Source organism: Melitaea cinxia, chromosome 8 (assembly GCF_905220565.1).
Source record: "Melitaea cinxia chromosome 8, ilMelCinx1.1, whole genome shotgun sequence".
Lineage (NCBI taxonomy): Eukaryota > Metazoa > Arthropoda > Insecta > Lepidoptera > Nymphalidae > Melitaea > Melitaea cinxia.
This window is the reverse complement of record NC_059401.1, coordinates 14,034,690-14,051,247: the sequence shown is the minus strand read 5'-3', so window position 1 is coordinate 14,051,247 and position 16,558 is coordinate 14,034,690. Positions and strand designations below refer to the sequence as shown.

At 33.8% G+C, this 16,558-nt stretch overlaps 1 protein-coding gene across 1 annotated transcript; it reads right to left on the bottom strand.

Moving 5' to 3' along the window:
- Positions 1–526: 526 nt before the first annotated feature.
- On the bottom strand, positions 527–14,837 carry LOC123656058. Its single transcript, XM_045591782.1, is given in 9 exon segments — positions 527–2,315; positions 3,809–3,872; positions 4,636–4,748; positions 4,955–5,010; positions 5,491–5,634; positions 7,876–8,079; positions 9,048–9,176; positions 12,201–12,342; positions 13,327–14,837. Coding segments are annotated over 9 exon segments (3,570 nt in total). The 3' UTR covers positions 527–1,108.
- Between the last annotated feature and the right edge of the window lie 1,721 nt (positions 14,838–16,558).

Genomic DNA, 16,558 nt, shown 5'->3' with positions numbered 1-16,558 from the left:
ACCGGGTGGGAAAGTCTAACATACTTATACTTTAATTAAACCACAACAGACGTTATTCAACGGCTTCCAATGGTACTTGTACCTAAATTTAAATTCTTTAATAGATTAAGAGGCTATATTGTACTATATTACTATATTTATTTAATTTTTGATAGTTGTACCACTTATTCAAATGTCATCACTTATACAACCGTACCTACTTTGTATGTGAGCTGCGCGCTTAGCATAACGTGCGAATAATTATAGGACAATATTAAGATACCATAATATTTTTATTAAAGTAATGTTCCAACGCAAAAAGTAAAAAAGACTCCAAATAGGTTTATTAGCTTTACCTTTTTTTAAACAAATCAACTTTTCACCTCTTATTTCTCTATAAGTATAGGAATGTAATTTTTTATTATAGGTAGTTATAATTGCACCGAAACATATTTATATTTGTTTTGATTTAGAATTGAGATGAGATGTATTTTTTATTTACTTTCAATATGGCACCATTGATGAAGTTTGATAAATAAAGAAGCTATTTATTTGTCATATATACATTTATTAAAATTATGTAAATTGCTATAATAGCAATATAATACTTTAGTATCATTAAAATATAAGACAGCAACGCTAGCATGAGAAAAATAATGCGTAACCACCAACTTAAACATTTTTAATGTCTCCTTAGTTAAATAATGGGATTCAAGCATTAGTTTTTGATGTAATTATGTCTCGATAAAAACTAAGAATAATTAACTGGTTCATATACAAACTATAAAGTTTCGTGTGTCAACAAATTGGAAAACAAAAACAAAGAGTTCACCAATCAAATCAATAAGAAACAGTTATCTATGTTTATAATCAGTACAAAATTCAGTTCTCTTACACTTTTTCTAATTATAAAAATATCTTCTGTTCATATCAGTCGTATAATAACAAAGTCACTTTCAATTAGTTAAAAATGAAAGCATACATTTCTAACATTGTGAAAAGTACCTCGGTCATACAAATATTTCAAAACTGTCATGGATATCGAGTAAATCGATAACGTACCACTTCTTTAAAAAAACTAATTTATTGTATAATAAACTAATTAGTTGTAAGTGTAGGATAACATTTACTATCGACATCGTAGTTTGTCGACGAATTTTTCTATCGCTCGATATCGACTAAGTGGCATAGCATCCTTGAGCATCTGTCTGAAGCGCGTATCTTCGGAAAGAGCAAGGAAGAGATGACGCGCGTGTAGACGCGCTTCCGGACTCGCATCTGCTAATAATTCACCGGCTGCACGCAGTATTACCGTACGCGGTTCACTGGGTAGTTCCAGTACTCGTGATGCTCCATGTTGACGTACCAATCGTGTTAAAGCTTGCGCTGCGGCGGCACGTACAAGTCCGGCGCGGTGCGTTGCCCCGCGACGAGCGAGTGCAACGCCAACGCGTGCGCAACCACCTCCACAAGCTACACGTCCTAATGCAGTAGCTGCATCAGCACGCAAGAAACGATTTACATCAGCGCATCGTTCTAATAGAGCGCTGACAGCTTCCTCCAATTCTGGGTCAAGTGCGCGTCCCCGGTTTTCGAAAAGAGATCCGAGCGTTGAACATGCAGTCCTCGCGACTCGAGATCGAAGTGATCGAACGTGTGTAGAGACTGAGCGCGTTGCGGCTCTCCAGCTGGCTGCAGGTGCTCGAGCTCCTTTATCTGTGGCAAGGCGTTCAGTTTCGATTAGTCTGTTCACGATTACTTCCCAGTCCTCGTTTCGTGATGGTATCATACATTCCGCAAGCGCGGTACGGGCGTCTCGTTCAATATGATCTTCGAAATGTTCACTCTGTGGCTCAGGAGAGGTGTGGGCACTTTTTATTGAACTATACGATTTGCTAGCACTTTTGGCCGGAGTCATCTCTGGCGATGACTTTTCACTAGGTTGTTTGTCTTCAGTTTCGTCATCGTTATCCAAATTTGTTGGTGTCTGTGGGTTACTAGGTACAGCCGCTGTTTGTGAATCATCATTTTCTGTCGGTGGTCGGGGAACAATTATATCTTTCGATATTTGTTGAACTTCTTCAAAAATATTATCACTTTTATCGGAGTTTTCGATTGTTGTTTCAGTACTGCCTAAAGATGGATATGACTTTTCAGAAACATCCTCGACATGAATAGAAGGCGTTCGTGATACAGCGGCATTGTTATTATCTTCCGTTTTACTTTCAATTTCTGTAGTGCCGTCGACAATAGAGTGACCTTCGACGTTCTTTTCATTATCAATTGTTTTCTGTACTTCATTTTCATCGCCGGAAGCGGTGACAGTGCTTGAGTCTCTGTGAATATAATGAAATGTGTTGTAGCATGTGTAGTGAGTGTATGGTTTCAGTGGTGATCATCGAGAAAGTTACCGCGTGTGTAGGGGCAGATCGACAACGAGATCGGGAGCTCTAGCGAGCGCGGGCCGTACGGAGCTCACGCGCCCGCAGCAACATAATCGCCGCATGCCACCGTCTATCGCCACCGCGCCACCGCGACTGGCGCCTCGCTACTAGACACCCTTGACTAATACCTGCCGTCAGCAATCAATTCCCACGCACGCTCGTGTTGATGAACTCACCCCTACCAGCATATTATGTAAAACACTGACGAAATCGCTACTTAATATAACAATGCGACAAATACGTAATTATAGTAAACGAGAATTAAAAATATAAAAATAAATGATAAATAAATCACAAAATTTATTTTTACACCAGTGAAATTATAAATAATTTTGAAAATTAAGGAATGCAATCAAGATCCATTAACGCGTAATAAGTAAAGTGGAGCGATTTTAAGATAGCATAAATAGGGCGACTGTTAGTGCCTTGAATGGACTTCGTATGGGTAATTGTTTTAAAATGTAGGTTACAAATGGCACGCCACTACACGTTATAAAATCTAGGCGGCCAACGACGCGTGCCGGTCAACTGAACTTTTCGAGTGTACAGTATTTTAAACGAATAATCGAAGTTATGTCGATATATCAAGTCAGTTTCTATTGACAATGGAGGAACATTGACGCTTACCAATCGACCCATTGACCTAATTGCTAAACGTACACACAATATACAGCTAAGGTATACCTAACAATTTTGAAATGTATAATTTCCTAGCTGACTAACACTCGTTGTTCTATTCGTTGCTATGAAACACTTGTATTACCGCTTACAAAATTAAAGCCTTGTTTTACGATCCTCTTGAATTAAGCTGACGTGTCATGAATTCTTTATTTCGTTCTTTAAATAACGGATGGAAAGTTTACTTAATTTCTGCGAAACTACTATTTCAGAGTTACCCTATTCGACGATTGGCATACTCATCATATTTACTTAATTAAATTGATGATAACGGCGTATATTTTTACTGGAATAAGAAAAATGACTTATACATTGTATGTCATGGTGTATTGTCATGGTGTAGACTTTATTAGTAGTCGTTGTAACGAACTATTACTTAGATATTAAAATGTAAATGTATGTATAGAGTCCTTCACCCTTAACATTTCGTTATTTGTATGTTCAGAAGACGTAGGTATGTAATATCAATATTAAATGTTCTTTACATGTTCACAAAAGAAAAACGTTTGATCTTTTGTAAAAAATCGTACAATTAGTTCGCATAAGTAAACTTACAAAGACAATAAGGCATTTAATATTGAATAAGGAGACGACGCGTTGGCGATGTGGTGACAGCAACTGGATAACCGCCCGATTCGATCCTCGCACGTGACAAATACCTATTTGTGTGAATATAAATAATATGAAACAAGGAAAAAAATACTCACCCATCACCTAAAAGAACCGATGATGACGGTTTGAAGAAAGTTTCTCGGCTCGGTTGAGATATACCTGCGAAATAATACCTTCGTGTAAAAAATACTCCTTATATGATTTAAAAGCAAAAAAAAAATGCTGAACGAACTAACTGCCTTTCTTGTATGAAGGATCCTGTCAATTTTTAACTTCATTCTATCTTAAGAACTAAAATCAAAACAAATCAAAAATTACTTCATTCAAGTACGTTTAAAAAATATTTTTGAATCATCATTTTACATCCACCATATTATTTCTTAAAAAAATATTAGCCTTAATTCATTAATTACAGTTACAAGTGCATTAATATTACGAGTATTATAACAGGATGGTGTTAAGACTTAGTTCATGATTTTTATTTCAAGTATTTATTTATTACACTTCAGAGAAAGTCCTATCCTAAAAGCTTTGTAAGCGATGAGGTCTGATAAAAATACCTTTTAATCTTTTGACAAATACGCAGTCAATATTTTTTTTAATAACCAAATAACAATTATATATAATACTGCTTAATTGCTTACTATCAATAATCTTTATTTAAATACCTGAAGTTTGATACCCGACAAAGAATTTGGGGCTTATAAGCTGATTTAGTCATAGAGCTTGATACGGTGATATGAAGCCCTAACATGACAACAAGCTGGGTAAAATACGTTAAATATCGGTTAGCGGTGCCGAATCAGGTAGAGGTCTTAACTTTCGAGGCTTAGACGTACCTAGGTTACTACCTTAGGTTGCATTGTTAGTATTTACTTATAAAGTCGTAACAAGAAAACAAGCTTAGTGAAATATAAAATACCGGGTAGCGGTGCCGAGTCAGGTAGAGGCCTTAGTCTCCGAGGTTTAGGCGGTGGCGCCGTTGGAGGTGTTGACCTCGCTCTTCGACGCGCTGGTACTGGCAGCTGAGATATTCTACCTAATGTGTTAATACTGTAAAATAATAAATAGATAAATATCATAATTTATTTTATTTCGATACAGAGACGAAATTGTCATCTAAGAAAAGTAAATTGTGGTAAGTATGTACAATACTGCTACAGCACAATAAACGAAGGTAATAGGCAAATAAGGGGAGTTTCTTTGGTCTGTCTTAAAATAATATTACATAGACACAATACCTGGTGATATGGTTAGGTCTCATGCTCTCAACGGGCCGGCTTAGACGTTCTCGTAACTGAAATTTTAACTAATTAAATTATTGATTTGATGACAAAAATTCAAGTCGGTCTCACGTAATCGTGAGAAAAATTGACTAACGAACATCACGAGTAAAACTTCCCAAAACGATTTTGTTAAAAATGATAAAAAAGAACAAGTAAGAGGCGTTAAAATCATTCAATTAGAAGAAGTAATTTTGGTAAGAACTGTAAAACGTGGTTTACTAATACAATGTCTCTAACTTGTATACCCTTGTTTGTAATTTTTAAAAATGAATGAACATGATCATTTAACTGCAAAATATTTGCCTGACAAAATTAATCTATTACTAAGAGACACTTTTTTGCCTGAAACATTCATGTAATATGAGAGAATCTAATATTAGAATGAATCCTAGTTTATTTAAAATCATTTCATTTATCCATTGTTTATTCTAATACACACACAAAAATCGTAGAATATAATAAAATTGATGGGATATTTGTTCTATGTTAACCTTGTTGCAAAAAATATCAGCGCTAGGAGATCCAGATAATCTTCTCCGTACTGCAGCTAATACTGCTGCTGGCCCCGCTGCTCGAGCTAAACACAGTGTAGCTCGGAGTTGGCCTTCTTCTGAATCCTATGAACAAAAACACGTCTATGAATATAACTTTATTACTAACTAGCTGTGACCGCGACTTCGTCCGCGTGAAATTTGATAAAAAAGTTTTTGTTCAGTTCTCAGAGTTATAAACTAAATAAATTTTTAAAATAAAAGTAACCTAAGTTACTCCTTACTATATCAGCTATTCACCAATGAAAGTCCTGTTGAAATCGGTTCAGCCGTTTCAGAGATTAGCCGGAACACACAGACAAAAAGATAAACAGACAAAAATTGAAAAACATGTTATTTTAGTATATATAGGTAACGTGTATACATCCATATGCATTTAGTAAAAAGCGGTTATTTTAATATTACAAACAGACACTGATCATCATCATCATCATCATCATTTCAGCCTATTGCAGTCCACTGTTGGACATAAGCCTCCACAAGTTCGCGCCTAAAATGGCGTGAACTCATGTGTATTGCCCATAGTCACCACGCTGGATAAGCGGGTTGGTGACCGCAGGGCTGGCTTTGTCGCACCAAAGACGCTGCTACCCGTCTTCGGCCTGTGTATTTCAAAGCCAGCTGTTGGATGGTTATCCCGCCATCGGTCGGTTTTATATGTTCCAAGGTGGTAGTGGAACTTTGTTATCCCTTAGTCGCCTCTTACAACACCCACAGGAAGAAAGAGGGTGGCTATATTCTTTAATGCCGTAGCCACACAGCTCTCCAAAACAGACACGCTAATTTTATTTATTTGTATAGATAAATCATAACTTTAAACTGGAATATTTCTGATCGTAAAAAGTATTTCAAAGTTCGTAAATTACTAATTAGTAAAAGTTAAAATCATGCATGTTTTGTATTGAATCATAACTTTAATGTTATTAGAAGTGATTAGACAATTTAAACGAGTGATTTGTTAGTCACCCCTTGACAGTTGCAGTGGAAGAAAGTATAAATACTGTTGCACGCTAGTCATAAGCGGCTTTGTTTAAATAGACGAGCTACTTTGATAGACTCGATCCGCATGATACCTTCCGTGAGCGCATAATCACGGTTGTAATTTACAATAAAAAACATTCTACGAGAAATTTGTTTCCATATGCGGTTTTTTAGTTGTATGCGGCAGTTGGTGTTAATATTTTACTTTATCGACGTTTTTGTAGGGCTAAGAAAAATAGTGTGAGGTGGTTATTTATTTATTTATTTTTTAATAAGGTTTGCTAGCAGTTGTTACATTTATGATACTGGACAATATTAATTTTATCATTGACTACATTTCTTAATGTACAACCATATTAAAGCTTGGTTATGCAGAAGTACGTTGCTAGAGTAGCGCGTATATTAAAACAAAGTAAGAAAAAAAGGGCTAGGATTTTTTGAAGTGAAACTTCTTTAGGCGCATGAGGGGTAAATTTTTACGGATTAAACGCGTCATGCGTCATACCATCTTGAATACACCGACGTTGCTTAACACCGGTTCTCGTCCGATCACCGAAGTTAAGCAACGTCGGGCACGGTCAGTACTTGGATGGGTGATCGTCTGGGAACACAGCGTGTTTCAATTAGTTTTTGTTTGTTTTCTTATTTCTTACATTTCACATATGGTAAATTAATAAATAAATAGAAAGCTCTAATTTGAACTGCTTACGGAAACTACCGTGATATTTTGAATTTCTTTTGATTAAAAAAAAAAAAATCTATGTTGTTTTTTGTAGGTAGAGCCACTTAACGTGTATTATAAAAACTACAAAGGTAGTTAGTTACATTATATCGACAGTATTACATTGCAATCCAACTAGGTGACGCTAAAATAAAATATTTATAAAATATCGTTAAAAGAATTTTGACAATATACTATAATATAATTTATTCTCATAGCAAGTTTTTTGTAATTTAGCTTAACATAAAAAATTATAGATTACATTATGGAATTCAATTTTTATTACAATAGATACTTAAAGTAAAACGTATTAAAGAAATTCGAGATACGAAAAGTAGGTTAATTAACGATATATCAATTCGTTTTTTAAATTCGTTTTTTTTTTTATTAGTTTGCCAAAGAAGTTTCACTACTGACATAATATGTACTTTGTACGCACGTAATTTTTTTTCATATGGAACGTGATTCATAACACCTATATAACCTCCCATTTGAAGGAATGTAGTTATGAGTCCAACATCATAGGTATATGTAATTATGCGGAAACGGGAACTTTTATAGAATGTTATTTTAAGTTTTTAATAAAACATATTTAATATATTTTTTTGCAGGTCTAAACATACCATTATTATATCAGGTTCGAAAATCAGGTCCACAAGATGGTGTAGCGACATTCTTTGCAGAAGTGCAATAGGTAGTGCGGCAGGCGGTGGGTCTCTTGCTATTCTGGCTGTTAGCATCGGTAAAAGTTGTCTCACACACGGAGAACTACCGCTGCGTACTACCGCACACACCGCCCCTTCCGCTGGAGCTCTTGCTGCAGACACCTGGGACATTAATTTCTGTTAATATTCATAATTATAGAAGTGGAAAAATATTTTAATAATAATATTTGTTTTAAATGATTTCGTTCTACTTGTAACGAAACTGTGTTATAAGGTCATTGCGTTTAATAAGGACCGGGTTTTTAGAAATCCTCAAATCTTCTTATGATCAATTATTTAGGAAAATGTGTTTATTTATAAGACAGCATAATCAAATAAACTATTTCTACTAGAAAAGAAAATGTTGAATAGAAACAAAATACCTAAGGACAGTTCTGTTTGTGTAATAAGAGAGTAGTAAGAGCAAGTGTGCTAATTTAGTTTAAGTAGATTTAGAATAAATTCCTGATCACGGTTCAGCCTGTAACATATCACACTACTGGGCATTGTACTCTTTCTCCATGTAGGAGAAGGACCGGTGCTTAATCCACCACGCTGCTCCACTGCGGGTTGATGGATATATTTCCTACTATGAGTAATGAATGCTATCAAAGTTTTTCTGTAGATATATTTTAAATTTGTTTTTCTGTAGATTGCGAAGGGAACTTAATACGCTTAATTATAGGAAAAATGTCCGCCATGACTCACGCACAAACAATATAGGCTGATTCATCCACTAAAACGCGAGTTATGCGAAGGTAGAGAAAGGTCAGAAGGTAGAGAAGATATCGACTGAGTGTGCATGTAACTGTGCTGTGCGTGTACTGTGTGTGTGTGTGTGCGTGTGTGTACTGTGCGTTTGTGTGAAACGGGCTCTATGTTGACTACTTGGACCAATAACGATGCAGTCAAAATTTTCGGTACTCGTTTGTTTTAAAAAATCAGACTATTGGTATAGCAGAGTGGATACTGTGATTTAGAATATGGAAGTATATTTTTAATTGGTATTAAGCTTCTTAATTTTGCCATTATATGAGCTAATATTCTAAACCATGATAATGTATTTAAAAGAAAATTAAATCGTGATATACCGCATCACTTAGCGCCCACATATGTTGAACGAAGGATACGGCCGCTGGTTCCAACTTCTTAACGTTTTCAGGATTTAACAGTATACTGTGCAGATGATCCGCGGCCTTTACAGCGGCTATCCAGTTTTCCTGTGTGAGAATTGTCAATAATGATTATCTAACTTCTTTAAGTATGTAAAAAAATTACTCCTGGTTCGATATTTGTCAGACAACTTAAATAGTTAGTACTTTTGTTTATATAAAGATATAATAACATAAATAAACTAGCTGACCCTGCAAAAGTTATTTTGCCATATATATTATAAACCCCCTTAATCCCCTCTCCCTTATAACTTAAGGGTATGATGATAAATAGATGTTGGCCGATTCCCAGACCTACCCGATATGCACATAAAATTTCATAAAAATCGGTCTAGCCCTTTCGGAGGAGTATGGTAACTAACACTGTGACACGAGAATTATATATATATATATATATATGATTACATAAAATTAAATTATATTATTGTTATTTATTTATTTAATATTAAGTTTTAAAATTACCAATAACAAATAGAAGTGAATACATAACATAAATAGAGTTACGTGAGTGTAAACATGACTCATTTTCGTTAATTTGCGTTACATTTTCAAAATCAAAACATAAAAATACAATTTCTAAGTAGAACGACAGACAGATTAGAAGATTGTCCTTGCGAACTGAATATATTAACAAAAATACGGTCAGTCAAGGATGCATAAATTAAGATTTCGTATTAAAGGTATTTATTTTATTGAGTTGCCCAAGGTGAAGCAGCAATAAAGCGGTTAGCTAATTTAGTTATGTATTTTTATAAACACCCCCTCTTCACCCTGTCGGAATCCGCAGTTATTAACGTAAATAAATTTTGATATCAAGATTTAATTTTAGGTCAGAACTCAGTTGTTGTGTAAGTTTACTATTTTACATACTATTTACAAATTAATAGTCGTTTTTTATAAAATAAACACAGAGTAATCTTAAATGGAAAGTAGACAGTTTCCCATATATATTAAGTTCGTTCTAAAAATAAGTATAAATAAATAAATATTTTATAATATAGGTACACATGGTCGTCTGTTTATGCGGTAAGCAACTTAATGCTTGTGTTATAGGTAACAGCCGACTATTAGATTTTATTTTGATAAACATACATAGAAATAATATATATATATATATAAATATATAATAAACAGATATTACACCCAGACTCAGACGGGAATCAAACCCGCAACACTTAATGGGCTAGTCTGAAAAATAAAATATTTTTTTGTAATTACTAGCTGTACCCGCGGCTTCGCCCGCGTTGAAATCAGTGTGCCACAAAGTTTTCCCGGCATGCTTCCAGTCAAACTATCATCAAAATCGGCTTAGCCGTTCCGTAAACCTTCCTCTTAAAGCCATCTCTCTATTGGTGATTTAATAGACTACGAAATAACAACAAATAACATTCCTAACAATCACGCTCCATCAATCTATAGCTATAAAAATCAGCAGCTGACACTGTTTTTTTTAGAGGCTTTTTTGTTATTGGATCACATTTAGGTATGTTAATCTAATAACCATCTTCCCCACGATAGAATATGAGGGGATATTGCCAAGCATCATAAGTTCGGTGTGTTTCAAAGAATAATATCTCTATTTTCAAATTCTTGACCGACTATGACTATTGCAACTTCTTTAGACGTAGGTGCATTAAAACGACCAGCATGCCCTCCAATAGGTTTTCTATTGGCACTAATAACTACTTATGCATTATTTGGACACCTCCTCACCATCTATAGAGCATACATTTTAAATTTCAAGTCTCTTACTTCAAAAACATAGGAATTTCATACAAACTTCCAACCCCCGTTTTACCCCTTCAGGGGTCGAGTTTCGTAAAATCCGTTCTTAGCGGATGTCTACGTTCTTTAAGAAGCTTACCTCTCAAATTTCAAGTTTGTAGGTGTTATAAGTAGTTTCGGAGATTTCGTGATGAGTGACCTTTCGCTTTTATATACATATATAGAGATATGTATAGATATATAGATTATTTAAAAGAGTAAATAGAAACAGCGTAGAGAGTTACACTGTTTCTATTTACTCTATTCTTATCGCCCTGGTAGTTTCCGAGATTAGTACCAAAATAAATATACTTTTGGGATTATTTTAATTAACAATAATAATTATGAAACAAGTTGTTATTATATATATTAAGTTTAAAATTCAAGATTTCAAAACCCCTCACGCTTAAACATGTTTACTCAACACATTTACTATAATTACTACAACACACAAACATACTCGTGCATAGCGTACGTGTTAAACAGTACATGCTTGTAAACTTTGTTTACTTTCGCCCTATTTTATTCAGCCTTTAACTCTTTACTAGAAATAAATATTTAATAAAATAAATATATAAATACTATATTGCTACTTAAATAGGTATTTTAATTAAACTAGCTTTTCATCCTACTTACTCATAAATAATTGTGAGTAAACTAAAAATTGAAAAAACGTATTTTTAGCTAAATAATCTATAATATAAAAATGAGTCGCTGAATGTGTTGCTAAGCGCAAAACTCGAGAATGGTTGGACCGATTTCGCTAATTCTTTTTTTTAAAATATTCCTTGAAGTACGAGGATGGTTCTTACGGAGAGAAATATTCTAAAAAAAAAAAAAAATTAAATTTCCTGAAAAAGTCTAAAAACAACACTTTTCTATACTCCCATACAAAAGATTTGTGATAATACTTAAAAGTCAATTTGAACTTTAATACCATACGATAAAATTTGTGTTAGGCGATACGAAGTTCGCCGGGTCAGCTAGTACACCATAAAAGTAAATAATTTTACTAATTTTTAATAGACAAGGCCGATTCTTAGGAATACTGTAACAGATTCGGGCGGACTATGAAGATATAGGTAATCATTATAAATATAAAAAGAACAATTTGAGAAAATTGAGTTTTAACCATATTAATGAGCACTGTACTGCACTCAGGAGGTTTGACGTTATGTTACTCGAATGTTTGGTTATACCTTCCTTCCTCAACCGCTCAATTTTAAGTGTGTTTTAACAAGGAAACTATAATCTTATAAAATTTTAGATAATATAGTTTTAGTTTAAGTTTATATATGTTGTTATTACCGTGTTATGTAGCTGAGAAGCTACGTGCTGAGGTACGATGAGCAACTCCTCCCATTCGTAATGACCTCGCAGTGGCGAGGGTGGTCTGGGAGACAGTAGCTCGGCATCGTGAGGAGATGACGCCACAAGATTCAAGATGTATCTAAAAAAGATTGTATCTCTCGATAAAGTAAAGATATTATAATAAACAAGTTAAATCGATCAAATTTGTATACAACAAAAGTTTTTGGAGCTGCGGGTGTATGTTGCTAGGGTTCTGTACATTATTTATCGCTTAAAATTTTTAGTATAAAGTTTTTGAACAAAATAATATTATATACCTATGTAAATTTAGCTAACGTCAACATGCCATAAATCTGCAGGTATAGTCGAAGCATTCCAATCGAGCCAAACAATACATATGTAGTACTAATTGTTGCTTAACAAGTAAATAATCAGTTCATTTCGAAATTTCGAGTCATTCGAGTGTTTCAGATAAGAAAACTTTTTTATCTAGGTATTTTATTTAAGTCTAGAAAAATCTAGTACATCATTATAAACAAATATATATTTATTTATAAATTATATGATATACCGCATATTTGTATCAATTTATTTCTTCACTCAGTTTACCTTCTATTAAAGTTAAAAGTTTTAGCAAATGCTTTTGAAAAGTAATATGGAACGCTATTACTAATGCATTGATTAAATCCCATATAGGCTTTCGGAAGTTACAAAACATATTTAGGTGCCGTTTAGTAAAAGACTAGGTCGTAAATGACTAATTCACCACAAATAATTACACAATTTCTTTTATTTGTTCTTTGTTTATTACATACATTGTTCAATCTTACGATTAATAGTACCTGGGTATTTATATGACTCGGTCACGCAATTGGTAAGAAACTGGCATTTCAAATTTGTTTGTAACAAACGTAGTCATTAAATAATAATTGTAATCATATGAGTAATATTACAAGGAAAATATCTTAATCTTATTATAACTGGGAAAATTGATTAAATATTTATTTATCTTGAGGTGTCATTATGACTATTATGACGAGAACGTTATAAAGATAACGTAATACAAATAAGTATTACATATTTGCTCGTAAAAATATATAAATACTAGCATACAAATACACACCTGTCGTGATCAATACTTAATTTTGTTTGTTGTCTACGAGGCGATACTGTTGGACTTCGCTGAAGGTTGTGCAAAACTTCAACTTCCCTATGGAGTTCCACTGGACTAGGAACCTTTTCAGGAGACCGTACTTCTGTTAGAGTTAAAGCAAAACCTGATCTTTCTCTGGTTTTTTCCTCTACAACATCATTTTTTTTATTAAAATAATCGTACAATTCGCTTAGTGACTTTGACTTAACTTTTACTTTACTGTGTTTGTTAATATCTTTCTGTCCTTTATTGGTTAAAATAGGAAGGGGAATACCGCTTTTCTTTGTAGTAGCATTATTTTCTCTATTATGGCTCTCTCGTTTTAGTTCATTCATTTTGGTTATAATAGACGGTGTTTCAGCCGCTATACTAGATTTATCCAATATCGCACGGTTTAAATTGCTTCTCATATCTTCCTCACTAGTTATTAAATTGTCACTATCTGGTGTCCGAATTTTTACACTTTCACCACCGAATCTTACTTTTTTAACAACTACGTCCGAATCTTCTTCCGAATCTCCGTCACTGTATTTTAACATGAGATGGTCAGAGCTATCACATTCCTCATCACTAGCTGTATTCTTTTCCGATTCTGTTTCGTTTTGTTCTAAGACAGTCATGGTTATAGCTGTGTCTGAATCGAATTTAATTTCAGTTTCAATTATAACTTTTGCGTAATTGTTATTGTGAAACGGCATTCTATAAGATTCCTCTGAAGAAGAGTCTGTAGATAAATAGATTGGATTTGAAAGCGTATTATTATTAAAAACACGATTAATTTGCACTATAGGTTGACGTGATTTCCTCGGAGCATAGAACACATCCTGTGAGTCTTCATCGTATATTTCACATAAAACATGAAATTTATCTTGAATTCTAGAGTCCAATCGCGAGAAATACATCATATATTGTCGCGGACCACATAACCTACGCAATTTTATGAGAGATCGAAGTGCAACGTCTCTATGTACATTATCAAAAAGTTTTTCTCCTAAAATTTGAAACACTGGATAGATATCCACATTTGAATTTCTACGTTTCAGAATACTAATTAGAGACGGTATCGAAAGTATTAATCCAGTTATAATATTCATTTTCATATCCGTATCACTGGTATGTGCTCTAATATTATTGTAAGAAAATTTGTCTATAAGCGCTCGAGCCGCACAATCGGGTTCCTCACAGTGTGTACAGAAAACTTTAAGCGCATCTAATGCTGCTTTCCGAACATTTGGCGAGTTATGTCCAAGATTATCGATAACTTGATCAAATGGAACAGAGAGAGCATTACCGGATATAGGAAGTAAATCGGCGAGGACTCTAAGAGCGTGCAGCCGTACTTCCCACTCGGGATGTGATAGACGGTCTTTGATGGCTATGTACAAGAGCTGGACGTCGAGGTCGGGTGGAAGAGCCCGGGCTCGAAGGACGCGGTCCCATAGAGGAGCGAGTGGAGGTGGCGGCGGTTCGGGCAGTTGCATGGTGGCGGACTGGAGCGCCGGCGGTCGCGTGCCCGGCCGCGCCGCCGACACACAACTGGGTTAATGATCGGACAAGGCACGCCGCCACCCCTGACCAATCGATGAACTGTATTATGTGCGCTTCGAACAAATAGCTTAGACTTAAGTGGATAAAGTATAATAATTGGAAATTCCAGAAATTTTATTTATATCATATGAGTTAATAGTTCACTCAATAAATTTTTATATCACCATTTCGGCACTCAAATGCACATTTTTGAAATAATGTAGTTTTAATTATACAAAAATAATGTATAAGTTGACAATTTCAGTGTAAAATAGAAAAAGTATAAACATTAATCACAAATTCAATTTTAATCCTTAATAACTTTTGAAGTGAATTTGTCAAATATTTTTTAGAGATTTTTTTTTTGTTAATTGTTTTACTTTGAAAACTAGAAGATTTTTTATTAATTTGTAAGCCAAATTCTTAAAATTCGAAAGAAATATAATTAAAATAAGCGAGTAAGCAATAGTCCTTCCTCTCTTTTTATCTTGGGACTCATTTTATACCTACTTTTATATTTTATATTTTTTAATTCTACAATTTCTTAATGTTTACGTGGAATCTAAATATGGCAAAAAATAATAATTTCTTAACTTTTAAGCTTCCAAACTTCAATTTGAAAAATTCAAAGTGTTATATTTTTTAACAGTAAAAAAGTTGTAAAAAGAAGCTTAAAAAATTTTAAGCAATTATCTATAATAATTGACTACCTAAAATTTTTAAAAATTTACGTTCGTTCTTGAAACTTTAAAACTTCCCTAACAGAGTTAATTTTGACGGGAGAAAAAAGTCATAAAACCATTTTTATGTAAAATTTTAAGCTGTACATATTTTAATTTGAACTTTTTTGTCTAACTTTTATAGTTGCCCCCTCAGATTAATAAATAAATTATTCTACGCGTAAGCGTATCTGCGTATTGTAATGATTAATATTAGTAACCTGTTACGTTATTAGGTAAAACGCTTATGCGCCGGTCGTTGTGTCAAGTTTTTGATAAAACTGCGTACGCAAATAAAACTGCGTACGTAAAATAATCGTTACATTCGTATCGGCGAAACTACGAACATGGTTATTAGCTTCGTAACTAGTTACTGAAACCGATTACGTTAAATAACGCCCAACGCTATCATGTACTAAAACTACTAAAGTAATTATAGGTACCTACATATTTTAACTACACTTTAAAACTGGTAGTAGCAGTTTTCTCCTATTTATAATCTATATCTATTACATTTTATTAGTGTAATTTATACCATACAAGAAGCGTATATTGAGGCTATAATGTCGATATAATTTTGTACACAGTAATATAACTAAGCATTTTAAAGAATGGCTTTTTATTCTTGTAATCGATATAGGTTGATAGTTTTAATAATGTTAGCATTAATAATTTGGCAGTGTTTTCGGTTATTGTTACCAGCTAAATCAAGTAGCCAGTTATTAGAGGTGAGTTACCTTTTGTTTATTAATCTGAGGTTCCCCCTTACTGGGGGCTCAACACTCGAAAACCTCCACTTTTTTTTGATCACTAAAAACTACATTCCCCGGACTATTAAGTTTTTGCTTAACATTGTCTTTTACTGTTAGTTTTTTTTTTAATACTTTTTATTTAACTTTATTGAATTATTGCTTTACGTTAAATATGAAATATTTTGTCAATATAAGTTTCATGGA